This window comes from Eriocheir sinensis, unplaced genomic scaffold (genome assembly GCF_024679095.1).
Source record: "Eriocheir sinensis breed Jianghai 21 unplaced genomic scaffold, ASM2467909v1 Scaffold1300, whole genome shotgun sequence".
Lineage (NCBI taxonomy): Eukaryota > Metazoa > Arthropoda > Malacostraca > Decapoda > Varunidae > Eriocheir > Eriocheir sinensis.
In genome coordinates, this window is record NW_026110630.1 from 13,310 (window position 1) to 37,242 (window position 23,933).

At 47.5% G+C, this 23,933-nt stretch overlaps 1 protein-coding gene across 1 annotated transcript; it reads right to left on the reverse strand.

Annotated features, from left to right (window-relative positions):
• Window positions 1-736: 736 nt before the first annotated feature.
• On the reverse strand, window positions 737-17,148 carry LOC126989800 (uncharacterized). The gene is made up of 9 exons (XM_050848394.1): window positions 17,054-17,148; window positions 16,243-16,387; window positions 13,862-13,958; window positions 9,560-9,714; window positions 8,395-9,360; window positions 5,220-5,579; window positions 4,069-4,198; window positions 1,573-1,736; window positions 737-766 (listed from the first exon to the last, which is right to left on the reverse strand). Exons 1-9 carry the CDS (start codon window positions 17,146-17,148, stop codon window positions 737-739), a joined length of 2,142 nt encoding a protein of 713 aa, XP_050704351.1.
• Window positions 17,149-23,933: the final 6,785 nt, after the last annotated feature.

Here is a 23,933-nt window from a genome sequence, read left to right on the forward strand (position 1 = left end):
ACACCAATACCACATGGGAAACACTCCACTATCCACCACAGAGGCAGAGAAAGACCTGGGAGTGTGTTACCAGGCTACCAGTGAAGGGATATCCAGCACACCAATACCACATGGGAAACACTCCACTATCCACCACAGAGGCAGAGAAAGACCTGGGAGTGTATTTAACCAGGCTACCAGTGATGGCAAAATCCATGTCAGTCGCAGTGGATGGGTTAACCATGTATATAGCTTACCTGGACGTGACTGATCTCATCGAGGGTGTAGTTTTTGTAGGACTCGGTGTAGAGGGTGTACTCTAGGAGGCGCCTCGACCCACTATATGACACACCTGGCCCGTCCTGAGGAGAGAAGGAGAGACAGAGTTCGAAAGATTCGTTTAGTCGGCGCAACATATGTGGTCATATGCCGGAGAGAGACAGAAGGGAAAGGAATTATAAGAGAAGGGAACAGACCCCAGGAAACGGGACACAACCCCCGATTAATACCTGGTACCCATTCACTGCTGGGTGGACAGGGGCGTAAGGTATCGGAAAAGCCGCCCAAATTTTTCCACTCCGCCCGGGAAACGAACCCGGGCTCTCTCGGTTGTGAGCCGAGTGTGCTAGCCACTGCACCACGAAGCCCCCGAAACATTTATAGGAGAAGTGTGTTGTGAGCTTGCTTGTATTATTTGCTATGCCCATGCCGTCCTGCCTTCCCCTACAATCAAGCTGGCAGACTTTTGAGTCACCGCCTAGTGGCCTAAGATGACCCACATGCTGTCCTGAAGACCATATATCAACTCGGACTCCAGATTCTCTAAAAAAAGTAGGATTAAAGATGAGCTCCGGGATGGCAGCATGAGCCAAGCAAGATGGCGCCACGATAAACACTTGCCTGCGCCATAACAGGTTGAAGCCGACCATCAGGCCACACCACGAAAGCCTACTGGTGCTACAAAGAGAGAGAGAGAGAGAGAGAGAGAGAGAGAGAGAGAGAGAGAGAGAGAGAGAGAGAGAGAGAGAGAGAGAGAGAAGGACAAGGAAGAGAAGGGAAGGGAAGGGAAGGGAAGATTAGGGAAGGGAAGGAAAAGGAAGTGAAGGAAAGGGAAAAGGGAAGATAAATAAATGTAGAGAGAGAGAGAGAGAGAGAGAGAGAGAGAGAGAGAGAGAGAGAGAGAGAGAGAGTGCGCGCAACAAGGAAATAAGGAAAGCCTATACCGGCGCTATAGGTGCAGACGTAAAACAAAACAAAAAACAAAACAAAAACAAAACAAAACAAAAACAAAACAAAACAATGAACATAAGAACGTTGGAGTCTACAAGAGGCCGGTAGGCCTGTACAAGGCAGCTCCTTTGAACCTAAGCTCCCGTGTATCTAACCCCACCTAATATCGCTGTCCATGAATTTATCTAATCTATTTTTAAATGTGACAATTGTATTGGCACTCACCACATGCAGCATAATATTAGGGTTCGAATTAAGAAAGTTGGCATCACTTCCCCTTTTCCCAGGAAGAAGCTCAAGGGCAAAAACAAAAAAACAAAAACAGCAATAATGTAAAAAAGAATCCGCCCGCTAAACACTCGCCTGCACCAGCACTCCGAACTCCTCCGTCAGGTCCTGGATCTTGAACCTAATGGAGCAGCGCTGGCGGTCGAACGGGTACATCATGAGCTCGAAATAACACTTGAAGGTGAGCGTAGCCTCGTCCACGTACACCAGTGGGTTGTCTTCGCCGCTGTAGTCGACGTCTGGGGGCACAGGAGGAGGTGTTCTTCTTTTATACATAGCAGAGGAAGCAGCTCAAGGGAAACTTAACATAAGAACATAAGGAGTCTGCAGGAGGCCGGTCGGCCTTTACAAGGCAGCTCCTGTACACTCAACCTCACCTTACCTCACCATCCATGGCTTTATCTAACCTCTTCTTGAATGTATCTACGGTATTGGCACCCACAACATGGCTCCCAAGCCTGTTCCATTCGTCCACCACTCTATTGGTGAACCAATTCTTGCCTATGTCTTTGTAAAATCTGAATTTGTCTAACTTAAAACCATTGCTACTCGTCCTACCTGGCTCTTTTACTATCAAAATCTTATTGACATCCCCTTTATTAAAGCCCTTCATCCATTTATAGACTTCAATCAAGTCTCCTCGCAACCTTCGCCTTTCTAGAGAGTGTAGATTTAAATGCTTCAGCCTGTCTTCATAAGGCAAGCTTCTCACCCCCCGAATCATCTTTGTCATCCTCCTCTGTACAGATTCTAACATCTTGATATCCATTCTATAGTAGGGGGACCAGAACTGAACTGCATAATCGAGATGAGGTCTAACTAGTGCTAAGTAAAGTTTGAGGATGACTTCAGCGCTCCTATTGCTTACGCTCCTTGAGATGAAACCCAGTACTCTGTTTGCCCGATTTTTAGCCTGGATGCATTGAGCCCTAGGACGGAGGCCAGCGCTCACTAGGACTCCTAAGTCTCTACACTCAGAATGCTACACTTCCCGACATTGAATTCCATCTGCCACTTCCCCGCCCAATCATATAGTCTGTCAAGCTCATCCTGGAGAACGCTAGCGTCCTTGTCTGATTGGATTACTCTACCGATCTTGGTATCATCAGCGAACTTGCTGACATCACAACTAATTTCTGTGTCCAAGTCATTGACGTAGATAATAAAAAGCAGAGGAACCAACACCAACCCTTGTGGGACTCCACTCGTAACATTGCCCCATTCAATTTTTTTACCATTGATTTGCACTCTCTACTTCCTACCACTAAGCCACGCCCTAATCCAGTTCAAAACTTTCCCATCTATACCGTGAGCCTGTAATTTTAGTAATAGCCGGTGATGGGGAACTTTGTCGAACGCTTTATTGAAATCTAGATACAATATGTCATAGTTTTCATCTCGGTCAACCGCCTCGATTACTTTGGTCGTTTAGTGGGCCCAACATCTGTGGTCATATGCCGGAGAGAGACAGAAGGGGAAGGATTATAGGAGAAGGGAACAGACCCCAGGAGACGGGACACAACCCCCGATTAATACCTGGTACACTGCTGGGTGGACAGGGGCATAGGGTATCGGAAAAGCCGCCCAAATTTTTCCACTCCGCCCGGGAATCGTACCCGGGCTCTCTTGGTTGTAAGCCGAGTGTGCTAACCACTACACCACGAAGCCCCCAGCAGCTCAAGGGCAAAATAAAAGTAATAATGAGAAAATAAGTCCCTCTAAACACTGCCCCTATAGAAGAGTTCATAAGTGGCCAAAAGAGAGGTCACTTGTGGGAGGAGCGGAGTTCAAGTAAGTAGGAGGAAATACAGACGAAAGTAGAACATTCATGAGTAAACCAGTGAAAGGGATGAAAGAATGAAGATGCTAGTTAACTCTTGCTTAAGGGATTTGAACAGTATAGGGATTAAAGAATGAAAATGAAAGTTAACTCTGGCTTAAGGGATTTGGACAGTATAGGGATGAGAGAATGAAGATGCTGGTTAACTCTTGCTTTATTTGGACAGTAAAGGGATGAAAGAATGAAGATGCTAGTTAACTCTTGCTTAAGGGATTTGGACAGTATAGGGATGAGCGAATGAAAATGCTAGTTAACTCTTGCTTAAAGGATTTGGACAGTATAGGGATGAGAGAATGAAGATGCTAGTTACTCTTGCTTAAGGGATTTGGACAGTAAAGGGATGAAAGAATGAAGATGCTAGTTAACTCTTGCTTAAGGGATTTGGAGAGTATAGTGATGAAAGAATGAAGATGCCAGTTAACTTTTGCTTAAAGGATTTGGACAGAATAGGGATGAAAGAATGCAAATGCTAGTTAACTCTTGCTTAAGGTATTTGGACAGTATAGGGATGAGAGAATGAAGATGCTAGTTAACTTTTGCATAAGGGATTTGGACAGTATAGGGATGAAAGAATGAAGATGCTAGTTAACTCTTATTTAAGGGATTTGGACAGTATAGGGATGAGATAAGAGTAGAAAGTCGTGTGCAGCGGTGCCGCGGGAGGGTGGGGGAAGCACACACACACACACACACACACACACACACACACACACACACACACACGCACGCACCTTCCTTGATGGTGGTGTCATCGTCGGGCAACGGCAGAGAGTTCCGCACCACGTAGGCTGCGCGAGAGTGTGTCGTTGCTTCCACGGCGCTCTTAGTACCGTCCTCCACCTCCAGTTGCGGCGTCCACACCTGAGAATGAGAGGAGAGTCATGGGTAGAAAAAGTAGGTAAATGGGGGGGGGGGGGGGAGGCGGTGGCTGAGTCGACAGCATATTATTTTTTTTTTTTACAACAAAGGAGGCAGCTCAAGGGCACACAAAAAAAGAAAACAATAATAAAAAAAAAAGCCCGCTACTCGCTGCTCCTAAAAAAGAAACAAATGAGGTGGCATGACGGCGCCGCGTTCAGGACAACGCGAGTTCAATCCCCGACTGGTGCCACCAAGCTGGGATTTTTCAGCCGCCGCCGAGTGGCTTAAAACTACCCACATGCTGTCCAGAAGACCACCTATCAACCCGGACTCTAGATTCTAGGATTAAAGATGAGCTCCGGGAGGGCAGCATGAGCCAATGCAGGATGGCGCCACTATAAACACTCGCCTATCTATCTATCTATCTATCGTATGGAGTATGCATCTCACGTGTGGGGGGGCTCCACTTACACAGCTCTCATGGACAGAGTGGAGTCTAAGGCTCTTCGTCTCATCAGCTCTCCTCCTCTTACTAATAGTCTTCTACCTCTCAAATTTCGCCGCCATGTTGCCTCTCTTTCTATTTTCTATCGATATTTTCACGCTGACTGCTCTTCTGAACTCGTAAACTGCATGCCTTCCCCCCTCCCGCGGCCTCGCCACACACGACTTTCTACTCAAGCTCACCCCTATACTGTCCAAATCTTCACTCTTTCATCCCTCACGCTGGTAAACTCTGGAACAATCTTCCTTCATCTGTATTTCCTCCTGCCTACGACTTGAACTCTTTCAAGAGGAGGGTATCAGGACACCTCTCCTCCCGAAATTGACCTCTCTTTCGGCCACTCCTCTAACTCTTTTTAGGAGCAGTGAGTAGCGGGCTTCTTTTTCACATTTGTTACCTTTTTTTATGCCCTTGAACTGACTCCTCTGTTGTAAAAATAAATAAATAAATAAATAAAAAATCTACACCGCGGCGCCTTGCCCTTCGTCCCTGCCTCTCCCCGCCCCGTGGCCTCACCTCCCGCCACTCCCGCAGCTTGTTGGCCCGCAGGTTGGCCAGCAGGTTGTTGTACTGGAGGCGGCGGTCCCTCCACTGCATCCTCATGTACGCGTCGATGGCGATGGTGAAGGACGCCAAGTCGAACCTCCTCACCGATGTGATGTTGATGGCGAAGAAGATGGGCAGCGACGTGCCCTTGTAGGTGGGCGGCGGCAGCTGGGCGGCATAACCCTTCGGTACGTCCACCACCGAGCAGTCCATCTCGTCGCTCTGGTCGTCACAGTCCACGCTCAGGTCACAGCGGCGGCTCTTCTGGATGCACGACCCGTCATTGCATGTGTACTCGTTGTTGTGGCAAGACGTCAGCAGCAGCTCAACCTGCACACACGAGGCTCGGCGTCAGCACCATTGGAGCAGCGCTTGTAAATATTGCCATTATTATTACTACTTGCGATCCCATTAACATTACTATTATTATTATTATTATTATTATTATTATTATTATTATAATAATTATTATTATAATTATAATTATAATTATAATTATTATTATTATCATTATTATTATTATTATTATTATTATTACTATATTTATTATCTTTACTATAATTATTATTATTATTATTATTATTATTATTATTATTATTATTATGATTACTATTGTTATTATATTTTAATTATTATTATTATTATTATTATTATTATTATTATTATTATTATTGTTGTTGTTATTATGATTAGTATTGTTATTATTATTATTATTATTATCATTATTATTCTCTACCTGTCTTTCATCTACAAAATCTATGTTTATTTTCAGCTTCAGGGCTGCAATGTTTCCCATAACAAACCGGTTTTTTTATTATTATTATTATTATTATTATTATTATTATTATCATTATTATTATTATTATTATTATTATTATTATTATCATTACTATTATTATTATTATTATTATATTATTATTATGGCGGACACTCAAAAGTTCCGTAAAGTTAAGACGCGCTGGGCGGCACCAATGTCTATAGGCGTCTTTATGTAGCTACACTACGGCTACGAAGAGGCATTTCGGATTTAGCTTCCACTATGCAGACGAATTTGCGTCTCCCATACCTTGCAGCCACCCCTGAGTCAAGCGGTGGCTACTACAGTCTCCTGCTGCCCTGGTGCTGCTGGACTCCGTGGTGGGTGGGGGCGTGGGAGAGTAAATTCTTCAAGACGCATACGGCATCCAATACAGGTAGTAGGAATTAAATTAAAGCACCACTGCCTCGCCAACCACACCCACCTCCTCTTCTTCTTCTTCGGGGTCGCCAGTGTGGTGCAGAGAAAACACGAGCTTCTGCACACTCAGAAAGGAATCTCCTGACTGGCTTATATACTTACCGGACGCTGTTTACCCACATATCTAGGCAATACTTTAACACGCTACCACGCTGGACTGGTGGTAGCGTGTTAAAACAACTTTACACCTGGCAATTCCTGGCCGGCAATACAGCCGCGACGATCTAGCAGCTAGACCGCCTGGGTGCTCTCGGGAGCAAGTACCTTCACACGTGGGAGGAGCCGCCAGGGAATCAAACGTAAACTGCTAAGTAAAAAGGCATGCATTGAATTATCCCCCCCACCCCCCCACTACACTACCACATCTTAAAACCACAATGAGTTTGGTCATTTAGCCTATATTGTAATAATACTTTAAGTACGAGTTTTTATCATAAGTAGATTGATGATTTAGATTGATTTTATTGTGTTTTAACAGCAAAAAGGAAAAAGAGGAGTGTGCCATCCCCCATCCTCAGGCATTACGTAAGTGTGATTATATAATAAACAAAATAATCGTTCCTCTTGCAAAGAGATAAACATTTTTTTGTTGCTGCCCTCTACCTTTAAACCATTGCTAGATAAGTGGGGTAAACAGCGTCAGGTATATATAGTCAGGAGAGCTCGTGTTTTCACTGCACCACACCGGCGACCCCGAAGAAGAAGAAAAGGAGGTGGGTGTGGTCGGCGAGGCAGTGGTGCTTTAATTTAATTCCTACCAACCCCCCCCCCTAGACCTGTCAGTGTATTGGATGCTATATGCGTCTTGAAGAGTTTACTCTCTTGCTCTTGCCATATCAACTGCAACGAAGCCAACAAGTCTTGCCAAAAAGGCGGCGCCAGGCAAACGCTCGAACCAAGACCAACACCAAGCCCGGCCCATGTCACTCTTGTTGCAGCTGGACGCAGGGAAGCCTGTGCAGAGTTGACTCATTGGTGCTACTTAACAGTTATGCAACTCCCGCAGGTGAGTTGGTGAATCCAACAGAGCAGTGGGTCAGCTGAGTGCAACAACGCTCCCTCAATATTTCCTCAGCTGCTCTTACAGGTCAACCTTCACCGGCGTAGCAATCAGAGACGAACGAAACACTCGTACAAAGTAAAAAGTTGCAGCAGAGGTAACACGTGCGAGCGCGGCACGGGTATTCCGAATCTTACGCCGGTTAGATGGTCGTCATTTTTCAACGGCTGGTCTAAGAGTTTTTGACCGGCCAAATTTCTGCCGAATGCTTGGGGTTTCCGTGTAGCGCCCTAATTTACTATTTTACTACGCACCCACACGACCTTTACGTGTCATGAAACACGAAAAACTAATCCAGACAAGGAAAAGTTTTGCCGGCGCCGGGGATCGAACCCGCGACCAGCGAGATGGGAGAGCCACTCGTTAATCAGTCGGTCAAAGAGGTACCCCACTCGCTGAGTGAGTTATGGGAGGCTCGTCCATCAGGAGGGTCTCGGCACCACATCCACATAGCCGGGGCCGGATAGTTAATTGGAATTTTACAAATTTATTTATTTGTATACGCCTCCGTGGTCAAGTGGTCAACGTGCCTGGCTACTACTCCGCGGGCCCGGGTTCGAATCCCGGCAGCTCACCCAGCTGTTCATCCTCCCTCTCTTGCTGGTCGATAAATGGGTACCTGGGGAAACCTGGGGAAGGTAAACTGTGGTAACCCGGATGTCACACTGGCCCTGTGTCCCGGGGTGATGGGCTCCCTACCACCACATGCCACGCGCTGCTACAGCGTATGCCCCCAACTTTACTTTACATATTTCCTTCCGTGGCATCTGCTACTTGGCCACGTGTTAGTGACACTAGAGAGCGAAGGGACAACAACAGCCCGCCATGTACAACAACATGTAACTTACCTCACTCTGGCGGCATCTGTCACCCTCGATGAGCCACTTGTGGACGCCCACCGGGTACTGCCCCACCCACTGGGCCACCATGCGGGCCCTCAGGGTTGGGTATAGGCGGCTCCGCATGACCCACGTGCCGTTCTGCTCCTCCATCATCACGTGGGCCAGGCCGTCGAAGGTCAGCTTGTAGTCCTTGTTGTCGCGGAAGGATAAGAGTCTGTCGAAGATGGAGTCCCTGCAGAGGCCGCGCAGCCGCATTTCTGGGTGGGTGGTAAAGTTGCAGACGACACACATCTCGATGTCGCAGGGGCACGCCGCCCACTTGTAGGGGTCGTGGGTGACCACGGCGATGCACTGGAACTCCTGCGTGACGATTTGGTACTCCCTCAGGAAGGGGTGCCACGTGACGAGCTCGCCGTCTGTCACCCGCTGCCACTTGAGGCTCGTCAGGTTGCCGCGGGAGCCGATCCAGAAGAGGTGCGTCCAGATGTCGTCACACTCGTCCTTGTAGCTGACGAAGCGGTCAAATAAGTAGGCGTTGGTGACGTTTTCCTGCGGCAGGATGAGGTTGCCCTTGAGCTTGCGGCACCAGGAGAAAGCTTTGCTGAACGCCGTCTTCTGCGGGAAGAATAGGTAGAAGCCCGAGACCCTGTCGCTGCAGATCTCGGCCAGCGTTATGTTGCGCCTGGTGGTGTGGCCCAGCACCTTGAAGTGGCCGCTTCCCAAGTCGATTATCGGCGCCCGCAGGTCACTGACTTCGCGGCAGGCGACCAGCTCCTTCATCTGGACGGGCTCGAGGGCCGTGTCGTACAGCCGCCAGTCACCCACCTCGCCGTCCAGGGTCTCCAGCACGACGAAATCCCCGGCAAGAGAGTACAGCTTCTGGCCCACCACCAGACGGCCGCCACCGACCACCTCCAGCCGAGTTCTCGAGCTCATGCCTGGACCAGGCATTTTGAGGTCGATTCGGTACTCCTGAAGGGATAAAAGACACTCTAGATGCAGTGCCGGTGCTGTGCTTCAAGCAGCTACGCGTGTAAGTAAGAATACTCTGGGCCCTATAATGTACAGATCTCTCTCTCTCTCTCTCTCTCTCTCTCTCTCTCTCTCTCTCTCTCTCTCTCTCTCTCTCTCTCTCTCTCTCTCTCTCTCTCACACACACACACACACACACCAGGTCGTCGAGGATGACGTATAACACACGGGTGTCCAGGTTGAGGGACACACATATGTGCTGCCATCGGAACATCTTGGGAGTGAGCTTGATGGCCTGGGAGATCATGCCGCCGCAACACTGCACGTGCATGTTCTTCTTCTTGGGCACCAGCTCTGTGGGGAAGGGAGAGTGAGCATTAGAAAGGAAAAGTTGGAAAGTTTCGTTCAGTCGGCGCAACATCTGTGGTCATATGCCGGAGAGGGACAGAAGGAGAAGGAATTATAGGAGAAGGCAACAGACCCCAGGAGACGGGACACAGCCCCCGATTAATACCTGGTACCCATTCGCTGCTGGGTGGACAGGGGCGTAGGGTATCGGAAAAGCCGCCCAAATTTTTCCACTCCGCCCGGAAATCGAACCCGGGCTCTCTCGGTTGTGAGCCGAGTGTGCTAATCACTGCACCACGAAGCCCCCTGCCGTATTAGAAAGGGTCAGTGCGCAGTGGAGTAGGCATGGGGAAACAAACCTGGCTACGTGTTCCCCGTTCAAGGCCTGTGATCCCCGGGTGAACTCACAGAAGACTTGACAAACAGGTTTCGGACACTTGGCCCACCAGCACGTTGTAACTGGTAAGAAAAGTACAAAGTTGTGCATGGTTTAAAATTGTTTTCTGCTCTCCTGCGCAGGATACAAAGCACACAGGTGGCTGAGTGGTTAGCGTTCTGGACGATGTGGGTTCGAATCCGCCGCTACCACCTGGGATTTTTCAGTGACCTAAGACTACCCACATGCTGTTCTGAAGACCACCTATCAACCCGGACTCTAGAGGAACTGTCCAAGTGAATAAAAAATGAGCTTCGGAAGGCAGCTTGAGCCGAGTACAGATGGCGCCACTATAAAACATTTGCCTGCGCCATGACGGGTTTGGGGCGACCAGAACTTTCAAAAAAGGATTGACTATAAGGAGACCAGAATTTGCCTTGCTGACACTGACCGCTTTTCATATGTTTGGTTTCACAATATCCTGAATGTAGTCTTTAGTGCTGTTAACCCGGTAGCAGCGACGGGCCAAATTTGTGGCTTTACCGTGAAGCAGCGACGGGCCAAATTTGTGACTTTACCGTGTGCAGCGACGGGCCAAATTTGTGGCTTTACCGTGTACAAGCGACGGGTCAAATTTGTGGCTTTACCGTGTAGCAGCGACGGGCCAAATTTGTGGCTTTACCGTGTAGCAGCGACGGGCCAAATTTGTGGCTTTACCGTGTAGCAGCGACGGGCCAAATTTGTGGCTTTACCGTGTAGCAGCGACGGGCCAAATTTGTGGCTTTACCGTGTAGAAGAGACGGGCCAAATTTGTGGCTTTACCGTGTAGCAACGACGGGCCAAATTTGTGGCTTTACCGTGTAGCAGCGACGGGCCAAATTTGTGGCTTTACCGTGTAGCAGCGACGGGGCAAATTTGTGCCATGATATAAACCCCCAAAAATAGATGATACATAATCTGATCACAAATGCTTTGATATATATTTATTATGAAATGGTTTGTGTGAGAGGTGATTTTTTTCTCATTTTTCTCGCTTGGTTGGACCATTAAGTAACATGATCCACGCTGCTACCAACGGGTTAATGGCCTTCCTTTGGCTACGTTAAAACAAGGTCTCTCCAAACCATTCCCATCCTCGAGAGGGGAAACACAATCAAATATATTTCTCCACACCAACACATTTTAGCAGACTGAGAAACTTACGACTTAAGAAACATGATACCCGCTGCTACCGGTTAAGTAAATGTACTGATAGAAATTTCAAAGAGATCCGGTGAACTATTTCCACGCAGTGATAGGCTACAAACCGATCGCCAGTGACTTTCAAACGGTCATCCATTACGGTAAGTCAAACTGTCCGTGAAATCTGGAGGAACAGGCGGTGCAGGTCCTGACGGGAATCTTTGTAGAGGGCGAGTTCCCGCTGAAATAGTTACCAGTGACCAAGGAAAATTGAGTGCGCAGTAGAGACTCAATTTGTTAACGTTTTCGTCCTTGTCTCCTAAGTGTTCTTGGTCGGTACTACAAGACCCTTTCGCTTCTCACATCATCTCTTTCTAACGGTCAAAGAGGGGGTCAGTCGGGTTCTCATGTGTGTTTCTTCAGGTTCAAGGTACAGAGGAAGTGTCAAACTACCACCAGGGTCATAAAAATACTACTCGTAATGCCCACAACTCCTGCGAAAGCCTTGTGAAATAGGTGTTCTTGGGTGACGAAATGTCTTTTAATACGACCAGTCTCTCTTTGCGCTCCCTGTTGTCCGTGTTGTGTCTCAATTGTTTATCTCTTGTTACTCGTTTATCTTCTACTGTCTGTCCTCTTCCTGCTATACACTCCTTCATATTGTTTACCACACACACCAACATATATATGTCACTTAAAGTAAACAACATTCATACACACGCATATACACTCAACCACCTCTTTCATGTGTTTTGTCTGTCTCAATAACCTGTGTAAAAAGGAAAGTTTCGTTTAGTCGGCGCAACATCTGTGGTCGTATGCCGGAGAGAGACAGAAGGGGAAGGAATTATAAGAGAAGGAAACAGCCCCCAGGAGACGGGACACAACCCCCGATTAATACCTGGTACCCATTCACTGCTGGGTGGACAGGGGCGTAGGGTATCGGAAAAGCCACCCATTTTTTTCCACTCCACCGGGGAATCGAACCCGGGCTCTCTCGGTTGTGAGCCGAGTGTGCTAACCACTGCACCACGAAGCCCCCCATAACCTGTGTATGTTTTTGTGAATAAAGCAACCCTGACGGATATTGCCTTTCTCTATCCGTGAACCAATTAGCGCTTAGAACACTCACTACCGCCAAAATAATTTCCACGTGCCGGCGGGAAAGCTATCGCATGGGATGCTTAGCGACGGACCTAGCCTGCTCGTATGTCATTAATTGTCTCACTAGCTTAATTTTAGTCTGCTCGTCGTACAGGCCGTCTCTCTCTCTCTCTCTCTCTCTCTCTCTCTCTCTCTCTCTCTCTCTCTCTCTCTCTCTCTCTCTCTCTCTCTCTCTCTCTGTAACTCACCGCTGCCACCAGTGTTACAACCTCTCTCTCTCTCTCTCTCTCTCTCTCTCTCTCTCTCTCTCTCTCTCTCTCTCTCTCTCTCTCTCTCTCTCTCTCTCTCTCTCTGTATCTTACCGCTGCCACCAGTTTTACAATCTCTCTCTCTCTCTCTCTCTCTCTCTCTCTCTCTCTCTCTCTCTCTCTCTCTCTCTGTAACTCACCGCTGCCACCTGTGTTACTACCTCTCTCTCTCTCTCTCTCTCTCTCTCTCTCTCTCTCTCTCTCTCTCTCTCTCTCTCTCTCTCTCTCTCTCTGTATCCCACCGCTGCCACCAGTTTTACAATCTCTCTCTCTCTCTCTCTCTCTCTCTCTCTCTCTCTCTCTCTCTCTCTCTCTCTCTCTCTCTCTCTCTCTCTCTCTCTCTCTCTCACCGCTGCCACCAGTGTTACAATCTCTCTCTCTCTCTCTCTCTCTCTCTCTCTCTCTCTCTCTCTCTCTCTCTCTCTCTCTCTCTCTCTCTCTCTCTGTATCCCACCGCTGCCACCAGTGTTACAATCTCTCTCTCTCTCTCTCTCTCTCTCTCTCTCTCTCTCTCTCTCTCTCTCTCTCTCTCTCTCTCTCTCTCTCTCTCTCTCTCTCTGTATCCCACCTCTGCCACCAGTGTTACAGCCCCTCTCTCTCTCTCTCTCTCTCTCTCTCTCTCTCTCTCTCTCTCTCTCTCTCTCTCTCTGTATCCCATCGCTGCCACCAATGTTACAACCTCTCTCTCTCTCTCTCTCTCTCTCTCTCTCTCTCTCTCTCTCTCTCTCTCTCTCTCTCTCTCTCTCTCTCTCGGAACAATGGCATAAAACTCAAATGTAGACAAGTAAATTCAGACTGCACCAAAATTTTCTTCACCAACGTTGTAGTGCGCGAATGTAATAAGCTCCCACCTTCAGTGGTCCAGTGTAACACGATTGACTCCTTTAAAAACAAGCTCGACTGTCACTTCCTTCAACTTAATATTAACTAGAGTAGAAATGCAACGTTTTGGAGCCTTCTGTAGAATCACTTAGGTGGATAGACCACCTAGTCTACACCATGGGGTCTGTGTGGTCTGATTTTCTATGTAAATTCTATGTAAATCTCTCTCTCTCTCTCTCTCTCTCTCTCTCTCTCTCTCTCTCTCTCTCTCTCTCTCTCTCTCTCTCTCTCTCTCTCTCTCTCTCTCTCACACACCTACACACCCTCACTCCCCCCTTCGCCCACCCCGACCTACACTCACCCACAAAGAGCTCCTCGTTCGCGTCCTCCACGGCGTAGTTGATCAGCGGGATGTGTGAGGTGAAGCGACGGAGTTTCAGGTGCAGCGACAGCGTTGCCTGCACACACACACAGAAAAAGCAGAACAATATTTTCATTATTTTTTAATTATATATCATCTGTTTATCATTATTTTTTTTTTACAGCAAGGAAAGTTGTAAAGTTTTGTTTAGTGGGCGCAACATCTGTGGTCATATGCCGGAGAGAGACAGAAGGGGAAGGAATTATAGAAGGGAACAGACCCCAGGAGACGGGACACAACCCACGATTAATACGTGGTACCCATTCACTGCTGGGTGGACATGGAGCGTAGGGTATCGGAAAAGCCGATCAAATTTTTCAACTCCGCCCGGGAATCGAACCCGGGCTCTCTCGGTTGTGAGCCTAGTGTGCTAACCACTGCACCACGAAGCCCCTCTATCAGCGGCGAGCTACACCAAACACCACGAGCTGATGTCCGTCGTGTTGAGTGCTACTTGTGTACCCACCTCGCTATATACAGCTTCTTAACATTCATAGGGAAGGCGGTGGCCGAGTGTTCAGCGTGCGGGCATGATGAGCGTGGCTTGAGTCCCCCCGATGCACGCTGACAATTTTTAAGCCTCGCCGAGTGTCTGAAGGTTACCCACATGCTGCCCAGGTCTTCAGTCAACCCTAACTTCAGCGACTTCGGTCAAGAGGAGCACCGGGGGGCAGCATGGGCCAGGCAAGAGTCATACATCACGGCAGCCATCAAGGGGAGGCGGTGGCTGAATAGATAGCCTGACGGTGCCGCGTTCAGGACGACGCGAGTTCAATCCCCGCCCGGTGCCACCAAGCTGGGATTTTTCAGCCTCCGCCGAGTGGCTTAAAACTACCCACATGCTGTCCAGAAGACCACCTATCAACCCGGACTCTAGATTCTAGGATTAAAGATGAGCTCCGGGAGGGCAGCATGAGCCAATGGAAGATGGAGCCACTATAAACACTCGCCTGCGCCAGAACGAGCTGGGCCGACCATGAGCCCCCACCAGAAAGAAGCCTTGGGCCGACCATCAGGCCCCACCGGGAAGAAGCCTTGGGCCGACCATCAGGCCCCACCGGGAAGAGGCACTGGGCCGACCATCAGGCCCCACCGGGAAGAAGCCTTGGGCCGACCATCAGGCCCCACCGGGAAGAAGCATTGGGCCGACCATCAGGCCCCACCGGGAAGAAGCCTTCGGCCGACCATCAGGCCCCACCGGGAAGAAGCCTTGGGCTGACCATCAGGATCCACCGGGAAGCTACCGGCGCAATAAGCCACGACGTAAAAAAAAAGCCACAATAAATTAAATTCGCCTGCTCCGCTAACGGGCTGGGGTCGTGCAAGAGATCCCCAGAGAAAGCCTACCGGCGCTATAGGCAGCACCCCCCCACCCCCCCAAAAAAAACGTATACTGTATGGCCGTGTACAAGTCAATCTCATTCAAGAATAAAGATATAATACCACCAATGTACAATAGTTTACTTCGTCCCCACTTGGAGAATGCAGTACAGATTTTTTTCTTCCCATCATTTGAAAGACATATTTTTTTTTCACGTCGTGGCCTATTGCGCCGGTAGGCTTCTTCCCGGTGGATCCTGATGGTTGACCCAAGGCTTCTTCCCGGTGGATCCTGATGGTCGGCCCAAGGCTTCTTCCCGGTGGGGCCTGATGGTCGGCCCAAGGCTTCTTCCCGGTGGATCCTGATGATCGGCCCAGCCCGTTCTGGCGCATGCGAGTCTTTATAGTGACGCCATCTTGCATTGGCTCATGCTGCCCTCCCGGAGCTCATCTTTAATCCTAGAATCTAGAGTCCGGGTTGATGGGTGGTCTTCTGGACAGTATGTGGGTAGTTTTAAGCCACTCGGCGGCGGCTGAAAAATTGCAGCTTGGTGGCACCGGGCGGGGATTGAACGTGCGTCGTGCTGAACGCGGTGCTGTCACGATATCCATTCAGCCACCTGCTAAATTAGTTGTCATCGTAGGCAACAAAAGTGATCTCTTTATTGAGCAACAAACCTTACAATGAGAGGCTCTCGTCTATTAAGCTGTTCGCTCTTGAGAAATGTCGCCTCCGTGGAGAACTGATCAAATATTTCAGAATACTTCAATAGTTGACTGTTTATGATCGATAACACGTCTTGAACGAAAAATAACGGCACATAACGCAAGTGGAAACAAATACATTCAGACTGCACATGTTCTTTTCACCAACGTTGTAGTGCGAGAACGCCAGGAGTCTAAAAAAACGATCATTACAACCCGACTGATCTCCTTTTCGGCCTTTGGAATAGTTGATGTGAGGAGGCGGCGACGTCTGAGAACCTTGACCTAAGACTCACCTGGCGCAGCGTGGGGAGAGCTCCGAGGCCCGTGTCCAGCAGTGACTCTGTAGTGGCCACGCTGCCCGTCTGGAACCTCACCACGCCCACCTCCTTGGCTCCTGCAGAAGGTAAAGAGAGGGACGTGAGAAACTGGGACCATATTCTCAAACATTTCAGGACTCACTCTCCCGCAGTTGGCAAGGCTTTTGTAGGAGTTTTGAGCATTTCCAGGGGTAGTTTTATGACCCTGGTGGTAGTTCGACCCTTCTTCTGTACCATGAACCTAAGAAACATAGATTAAACAAGGCTTTCGGAGGAGTTTTGGGCATTGCCAGGGGTAATTTTGTGAACCTGATGATAGTTCGACCCTTCTTCTGTATCATGAACCTAAGAAACATACATTTAACAATGCTTTCGGAGGAGTTTTGAGCATTTCCAGGGGTAGTTTTATGACCCTGGTGGTAGTTTGACCCTTCTTCTGTACCATGAACCTAAGAAACATAGATTTAAGAAGGCTTTCGGAGGAGTTTTGGGCATTTCCAAGTGTACTTTTATGACCCTTCTTCTGTACCATGAACCTAAGAAACATAGATTTAACAAGGCTTTCGGAGGAGTTTTGAGCATTTCCAAGGGTAGTTTTATGACCCTGGTGGTAGTTTGACCCTTCTTCTGTACCATGAACCTAAGAAACATAGATTTAACAAGGCTTTCGGAGGAGTTTTGAGCATTTCCAAGGGTAGTTTTATGACCCTGGTGGTAGTTTGACCCTTCTTCTGTACCGTGAACCTAAAAAGAAACTCATTAGAACCCGACTGATTTCCTTTTTGGCCTTTGGCGGATGTGTCTGAGAATGCTGATCCCGACCCCCGATATAACATTTCCGACAATTGAGACGTCCGGCAGGGACGGCAAGGACAAAGCCATTTTTCCTTATAGTCTGCACTGGGGAAGGCTACATACACAAGCTACATATACCAGGAAGAACAAGATACAAGTTGCATGGGAAAAGTTACCCCCGGTACTCCAAATACAAGGCTCGCTTTTCTCCTTCTCCGCCGGATGCCTCAATCATTATACTCCATCTTTCCTCCCGCTACCTCTTCCTCCTTCTCTTTTCATTACTCTTGATGGCACTGTATAGTTGTCATTACTATATAAGTCCGTATTCATTTTTTTTAATTACGTCGTGGCCTATTGCGCCGGTAGGCTTCTTCCCGGTGGATCCTGATGGTCGGCCCAAGGCTTCTTCCCGGTGGGGCTTGATGGTCGGCCCAGCCCGTTCTAACGCAGGCGTGTGTTTATAGTGGCGCCATCTTGCATTGGCTCATGCTGCCTTCCCGGAGCTCATCTTTAATCCTAGAATCTAGAGTCCGGGTTGATAGGTGGTCTTCTGGACAGCATGTGCGTAGTTTTAAGCCACTCGGTGGCGGCTGAAAAATCCCAGCTTGGTGGCTTCGGTCGGAAATTGAACTTGTGTCGTCCTGAACGCAGCGCCGTCACGTTATCCATTCAGCCACCGCCTCTCTAGGCTGAACATTTTATTTCGACTTCCTGCCCAAACATTCTACGTTTATCATCCTCTCCTTCATATTATCATTCTCTTATTGTCTATCATCCCCTCCTTATTCATGGCATTTTCATCATCATCATCTCTAACGCTAACTTTTTATCATATTTCTTGAACCTTTACCTCCTGCTCACACCTTCCATGTTTAAATCTTTATTATACTTCATCTTTCCTCCCACCACCTCCTCTCAAGGGCACTGTATAGTTGTCACCGGTGTCTCTCTAAGCTGAACTCTTTTAACTTTTACACACTCACACTCGTCCTAACATCACGTCTATGGCTCCTTGTGAATCATTGTCTTTGCTGCGTCACCTTTCTCGCCTCCTCGGGTGATGGAAGGCCTCGTCCACGCTGTCATTACAAGGCCTCGGCTGGGATTGATGGGCGTCTTTGGGCGATGGACCTCTTGCATAGCTGTTGCGGTCCTATTCTTTTCACGCTAATCAATGGGAAGGTGAACGGGTCGAGTACATAAGAACATAAGAACGCAGGAGTCTACAAGAGACCGGTAGGCCTGTACGAGGCAGCTCCTTTGACCCTAAGCTCCCGTGTATCTAACCCCACCTAATATCGCTGCCCATGAATTTATCTAGTCTATTTTTGAATGTGACAATTGTATTGGCACTCACCACATGACTGCTAAGCCTATTCCACTCATCCACCACCCTGTTAGTAAACCAATTTTTGCCTATGTCCCTGTTGAATCTGAATTTATCCAGTTTAAACCCGTTACCTCGTGTCCTACCCGGTTCTCTTACCAACAAAACCTTATGAATGTCTCCCTTATTAAAGCCCTTCATCCATTTATAAACCTCGATCATGTCTCCACGCACCCTTCGCCTTTCTAGAGAATGCAAGTTTAACTGTTTGAGTCTTCCCTCGTATGGCAAGTTTCTCAACCCCTGAATCATCTTAGTCATTCTCCTCTGCACCGATTCTAACATTTTGATATCCATTCTATAGTAGGGTGACCAGAACTGAACCGCATAGTCAAGATGAGGTCTAACTAATGCTAAATATAGTTTGAGGAAGACTTCGGGGCTTCTGTTGCTTACGCTCCTTGAAATAAATCCCAGTACCCTATTAGCTCGATTTCTAGCTTGAATGCATTGTGCCCTTGGACGGAGATCATAGCTCACTAAGACACCTAAATCCCACACTCACCCAGACCTACTTATGAGAGTGTCATTTAAGCAATAGTTATGTGAGGGTTGTTCCTACACTCAGAATACTGCACTTCCCTACATTGAACTCCATCTGCCATTTATCCGCCCAGTCATATAATCTGTTGAGTTCACCTTGGAGAATACTAGCGTCCTGATCCGACTCAATTACTCTACCGATCTTCGTATCATCTGCAAATTTACTAACATCACTACTAACTCCTGTGTATAAGTCATCCTTGTGGGACCCCACTCGTAACACATCCCCAGTCAGATCTTTTACCATTGATTTGCACTCTTTGCTTCCTATTGCTAAGCCACGCCTTGACCCAGTTCAAAACTTTACCCTCTACTCCGTGAGCCTGTAATTTAAGCAACAGTCGTTGGTGAGGAACTTTGTCAAACGCTTTACTAAAATCAAGATAGATTACATCATAATTTTCATCTCTGTCAACCGCCTCAAATACTTTATTGTAGAAGGACAAGAAATTGGTGAGGCATGACCTACCTTTTGTGAACCCATGCTGCGAGTCGTGAATTAAGCTATGTTTCTCTAAATGCTCCCGAATGTTCCTGGCTATTATGGACTCCAGCATCTTCCTATAACCGATGTTAAGCTAATTGGGCGATAGTTTGAAGCAACTGACCTGTCCCCCTTTTTAAAAATCGGCGTCACATTAGCTAATTTCCATAGGCTCGGCACATAGCCAGTATTTACCGACATCTTAAAGATGTCGGTTAGTGGGTCACTGATTACATCACCTAACTCCTTTAATACCCTCGGAAATATCCCGTCAGGACCTGGCGACTTGTTCTTCTTAAGCTTATCTATCTCATCCTGAACTACTTGCCTGGTAATGATTATATCCCTCAATTTATCGCCATCCCCGCCCTCGTACATCTGAACTCTTTCCGGTATAGTCGTTCGATCCTCCTGTGTGAATACTGAAAGGAAGTAGTCGTTCAACAATGTGCTCATATTTTCGTAATTTTCTACTAGCTCCCCTGTGTTTGTTTTCAGCGGTCCAATTTTCTCCCGTGTTTTTTGTTCTATACATCTGAAAGAAGCCCTTAGGATTACTTTTCGCCTCATTTGCTACTTTGATCTCATAGTTCTTTTTTGCTATCCTGGTGTTTTCTTAACTAATCTAGATAGTTCGACGTACAGGCCCCTGAGATTTTTGTCAACATTCTGTATTTTATGATAAATTCCCTTCTTTAACCCAATCTCGTGTTTTAGTCCACGAGTCATCCACTTAGGATCATTGTTTTCTTTTCTAAGTGTTCGCTGTGGTATATGCTGTTCTTGCCCCTCTACTATTACTCTAACTAAATTATTGTAAGACATTTCTACCTGGTTTTCCTGGCTCTCCAATCCGCAGTTCTGGCCCTCATGAATCCCTAAATTATCCCAGTTTACCCCTTCAAGATGTCTTCGAAGCCCCTCGTAGTTTGCTCTTCTAAAATCTGGCACTAACACTGGGTTTGGATCACGGGTTACCGCCCAGTCTAAGCTAAAACGAACCGTTCTGTGATCACTATTTCCTAACTCTCAACCAAACTAACACTCACGTAGCAAGTTCCCATTATTGGTTAGGACTAAGTCTAATATGTTATCTCCTCTTGTAGGCTCAGTAACTACCTGCTTAAGGAAATTATCTTGTATAACTTCAAGAAAGTCCTCGGCTTCCAGGTCACCCACTAGATCTTCCCAGTCTATATTCCTATAATTAAAGTCCCCCATTACGCAGACATTTCTACTCATACTCGCCCTGCCAATCTCCTGTAGTAATATACTCGTGTCCTGCCTGTTAAGGTTGGGTGGCCTGTATATAACTCCTAGAGTTAGTTTTTCTTTCCCTTTGTAAACGTCCACCCAAACTGATTCTGAATCCATGTTAGTTTTGACTGAGTTGTTAACTAAACATTTAAGTGAGTCTTTAACATATAGCGCAACTCCACCTCCCTTTCTGCCCCTTCTGTCTTTGTGAAACATCTGATAACCCGTGATTTCAAATTCTGATCTAAAATTTCTATTAGCAGTGTCTATCCATGTCTCAGTGATCGCTATTATGTCAAAAATTTCTGAACAAGCTTCACCCCTTTGTAAGTCTATCTTGTTTCTGAGGCTCCTGCTGTTAGTATAGAAGATTCTTAGCCCGTCCTCTGTTACTCCCCTATAATTACTTCTAAGCTGCCTGGTTATATTATGAGCTAGATGTCCCCTCCCATTACTCCTCCCATTGCTCCCATTACTCCTAGCAATTATGAAAGAGCGGGGAAGGTGCTGGGGGGGGGGGGGTTGAGTCTTAGGGGGGGGGTAGGTGTGTTAATGTGGTGTGTGTGTGTGTGTGGGGGGGGGGGGGGTTGTGAGTGGGGTGACTAGGTGTGTGTGTGTGTGTGTGTGTGTGTGTGTGTGTGTGTGTGTGAGTGGGGTGACTAGGTGTGTGTGTAATAATAATAATAATAATAATAATAATAATAAACGGTTTGTTAAGTGATTGCAGCTGTAAAGCTGAAAATATACATGTTAAAAGTACAATATTGAAATAAAATAGAAAAAAAAAGTACAGTGTGAAAGCGGTCTGGGGTGGTGGGGGGGAGGTGAGGTGGTGGAATGCAGTGCGTTAGTGCTGAAGGAGGCGGTGTGGTATTCCGGGTGACGGGTCAGGTGTTTAAGCCCCAGGTCAACCCCGGGTCAAAAAAAGGGTCAGGTCGCAGTTGATGGCAGGGGTGCAGGTAGAAGCGGTGTCGGCCGTCACTCAGTTTAGCGATGACCTGCTAATCTCTCCAGCCGGTGAGACAAGATAGGAAGAGGTGGACCGAGAAGCGGTAGGCGTGGGAACATCAAAACATCTGTACTGCCCCATGCCACTTGCCCTTGCCACTTGCCCCAACCATGACTCCACCTGAGTGACGGGCCTCAACACTGCACTGCACCTGAACCGAATTCTCCCAGCAGCATGATGGTCGGGCTGGTGTACCTGGGGGCACCTGGGGGCCGGCGTCGGCTGGATGGTTAGGCGGCGTCGACGTCACACTGGTCATTACTGCTCTTCATTGTCTTCACGGCTCCACAAACGCACTGCACTCACTTTCTGCTGCCATGATTAAGCTTGTCACAAAAGTTTCTTACAGTGTTGGGTTATTGATGAAAAGGGAGAGGGGGATGGAGGGGAAGGGGAGAGGCCAACAGGCTGGCCCCAGGCTGCTCGTTACATGGAGCGTGACCCCTGTCTGACCTCGGTCTGGTCTGGGCCACACGTGTGTGTGTGTGTGTGTGTGTGTGTGTGTGTGTGTGTGTGTGTGTGTGTGTGTGTGTGTGTGTGTGTACAGCATTATGTAAGTAGTATTATGGAAGCGTATCAAATCTATCTACCTACCGACACACACACACACACACACACACACACACACACACACACACACACACACACATTCACACACCAGAGGCCAGAAGAGAGGTCAATTTCGGAGGGAGGGGTGTCTTGATACTTTCCTCTACCTAACCTAACCTCATCTAACCTAACCAACCTAACCTAACCTAAACATACAGGTACTCACATAACCTAAGAATTATTCACGAGAAGCCACAATATATAATGCTAATAACGCCTCTGAACGGCCTAAGCTATGTTACTTTACCGGCACGTGATCTAACCTAACTTAACCTAACCTAAGCTGACAAGTATCAAGACACCTCTGCACCCGAAATTGACCTCTCTTGTGGCCACTCTTTACTTTTGTCTATTATGGAAGCGATAAGTAGCGGGCTTTTTTTTCTCTACACTCTTTTTGTTGCACTTGAGCCGTATCCTTTGTTGTAAAAAAAAAAGTACTCACATAACCTAAGAATCATTCACGAGAAGCCACAATATGAAGCTAATGACGCCTCTGAACGCACTATACCAGCACGTGATCCAACCTACCCTAACAGAGCCTAAGAATCATTCACGAGGAGCCACAATATATGATGCTAATGACGCCTCTGAAAGCCCTAAGCTATGTTACTTTACCGGCAAGTGATCTAACCTAACCTTCTCTAACCTAACCTAACATAGCCTAAAAATCATTCACGAGGAGCCACAATATATGATGCTAATGACGCCTCTGAAAGCCCTAACTTATGTTACTTTACCGGCAAGTGATTTAACCTAACCTAACCTAATCTAACCTAACCTAACATAGCCTAAGAATCATTCACGAGGAGCCACAATATAATGCTAATGACGCCTCTGGATGCCCTAAGCTGTGACATCATACCCTCACGCTAGCCTCTCAGCCAGGCAACATAACCACAAATGGAGTCTGGGAGTGTACCCTTTTCATGTCACGAATGTAGCCTTCAGCGCACCCTTTCTTGCCTTCAATCAAGCAAGCAGGCAATTCATTCCTCCCTTTCTCTTTATTTATCTTTTATCATGACCGTCCTTCACCTTCCTGCCTTCCTTCCTTTCCTTCTCTTCCCTTCTTTCTTTGCATCATCTCCTTTCTTCCTTCCTTCCTTCCTTCCCTTAACATCACTTCCTTTTCTATTTATTTCCCTCTTATCATCACCCCCGTCCCTCCTTCCTCTCCCATATCTTTATTCCTGCTGTAACATTACTTGCTTCCTTCTCTTTATTATTTCGCTCGCATCATCATCCCCTTGCTTCCTTCCTTCCCTTCCTTTTCCTTCTTTCCTTGCATCATCTCTCTTCCTTCCTCCCTCTGCTTCCCTTAACATCACTTCCTTCTCTTTTTTTTATTTTCCTCCTATCATCATCCCTTCCTTCCTTAACCTCAATCAAACACACCCTTCAGCACGCCCTCCCACAATCACAATGCACGCTTCATTGCAGCCTTCCCTACCCATATACACCCTTCAGTGCACCCTCCTGTAAAGTGTTACCGTCAGCCACAACGCACAAAGCATCACATTATGGCTCTGCTCACTCAACGTCGAGTAAGCGTCGATACTCGGTAGCCTGTGGTCAGC

Coding starts and splice junctions, on each gene's coding strand:
- LOC126989800 (XM_050848394.1), bottom strand. CDS start 17,148: ATGGCTTTGTCCTTGCCGTCCCTGCCGGACGTCTCAATTGTCGGAAAT. Junction 16,388..17,053: donor CTCAGACACATCCGCCAAAG/GCCAAAAAGGAA, acceptor GAAATGTTTGAG/AATATGGTCCCAGTTTCTCA. Junction 9,361..9,559: donor ACGTCATCCTCGACGACCTG/GTGTGTGTGTGT, acceptor TTATCCCTTCAG/GAGTACCGAATCGACCTCAA.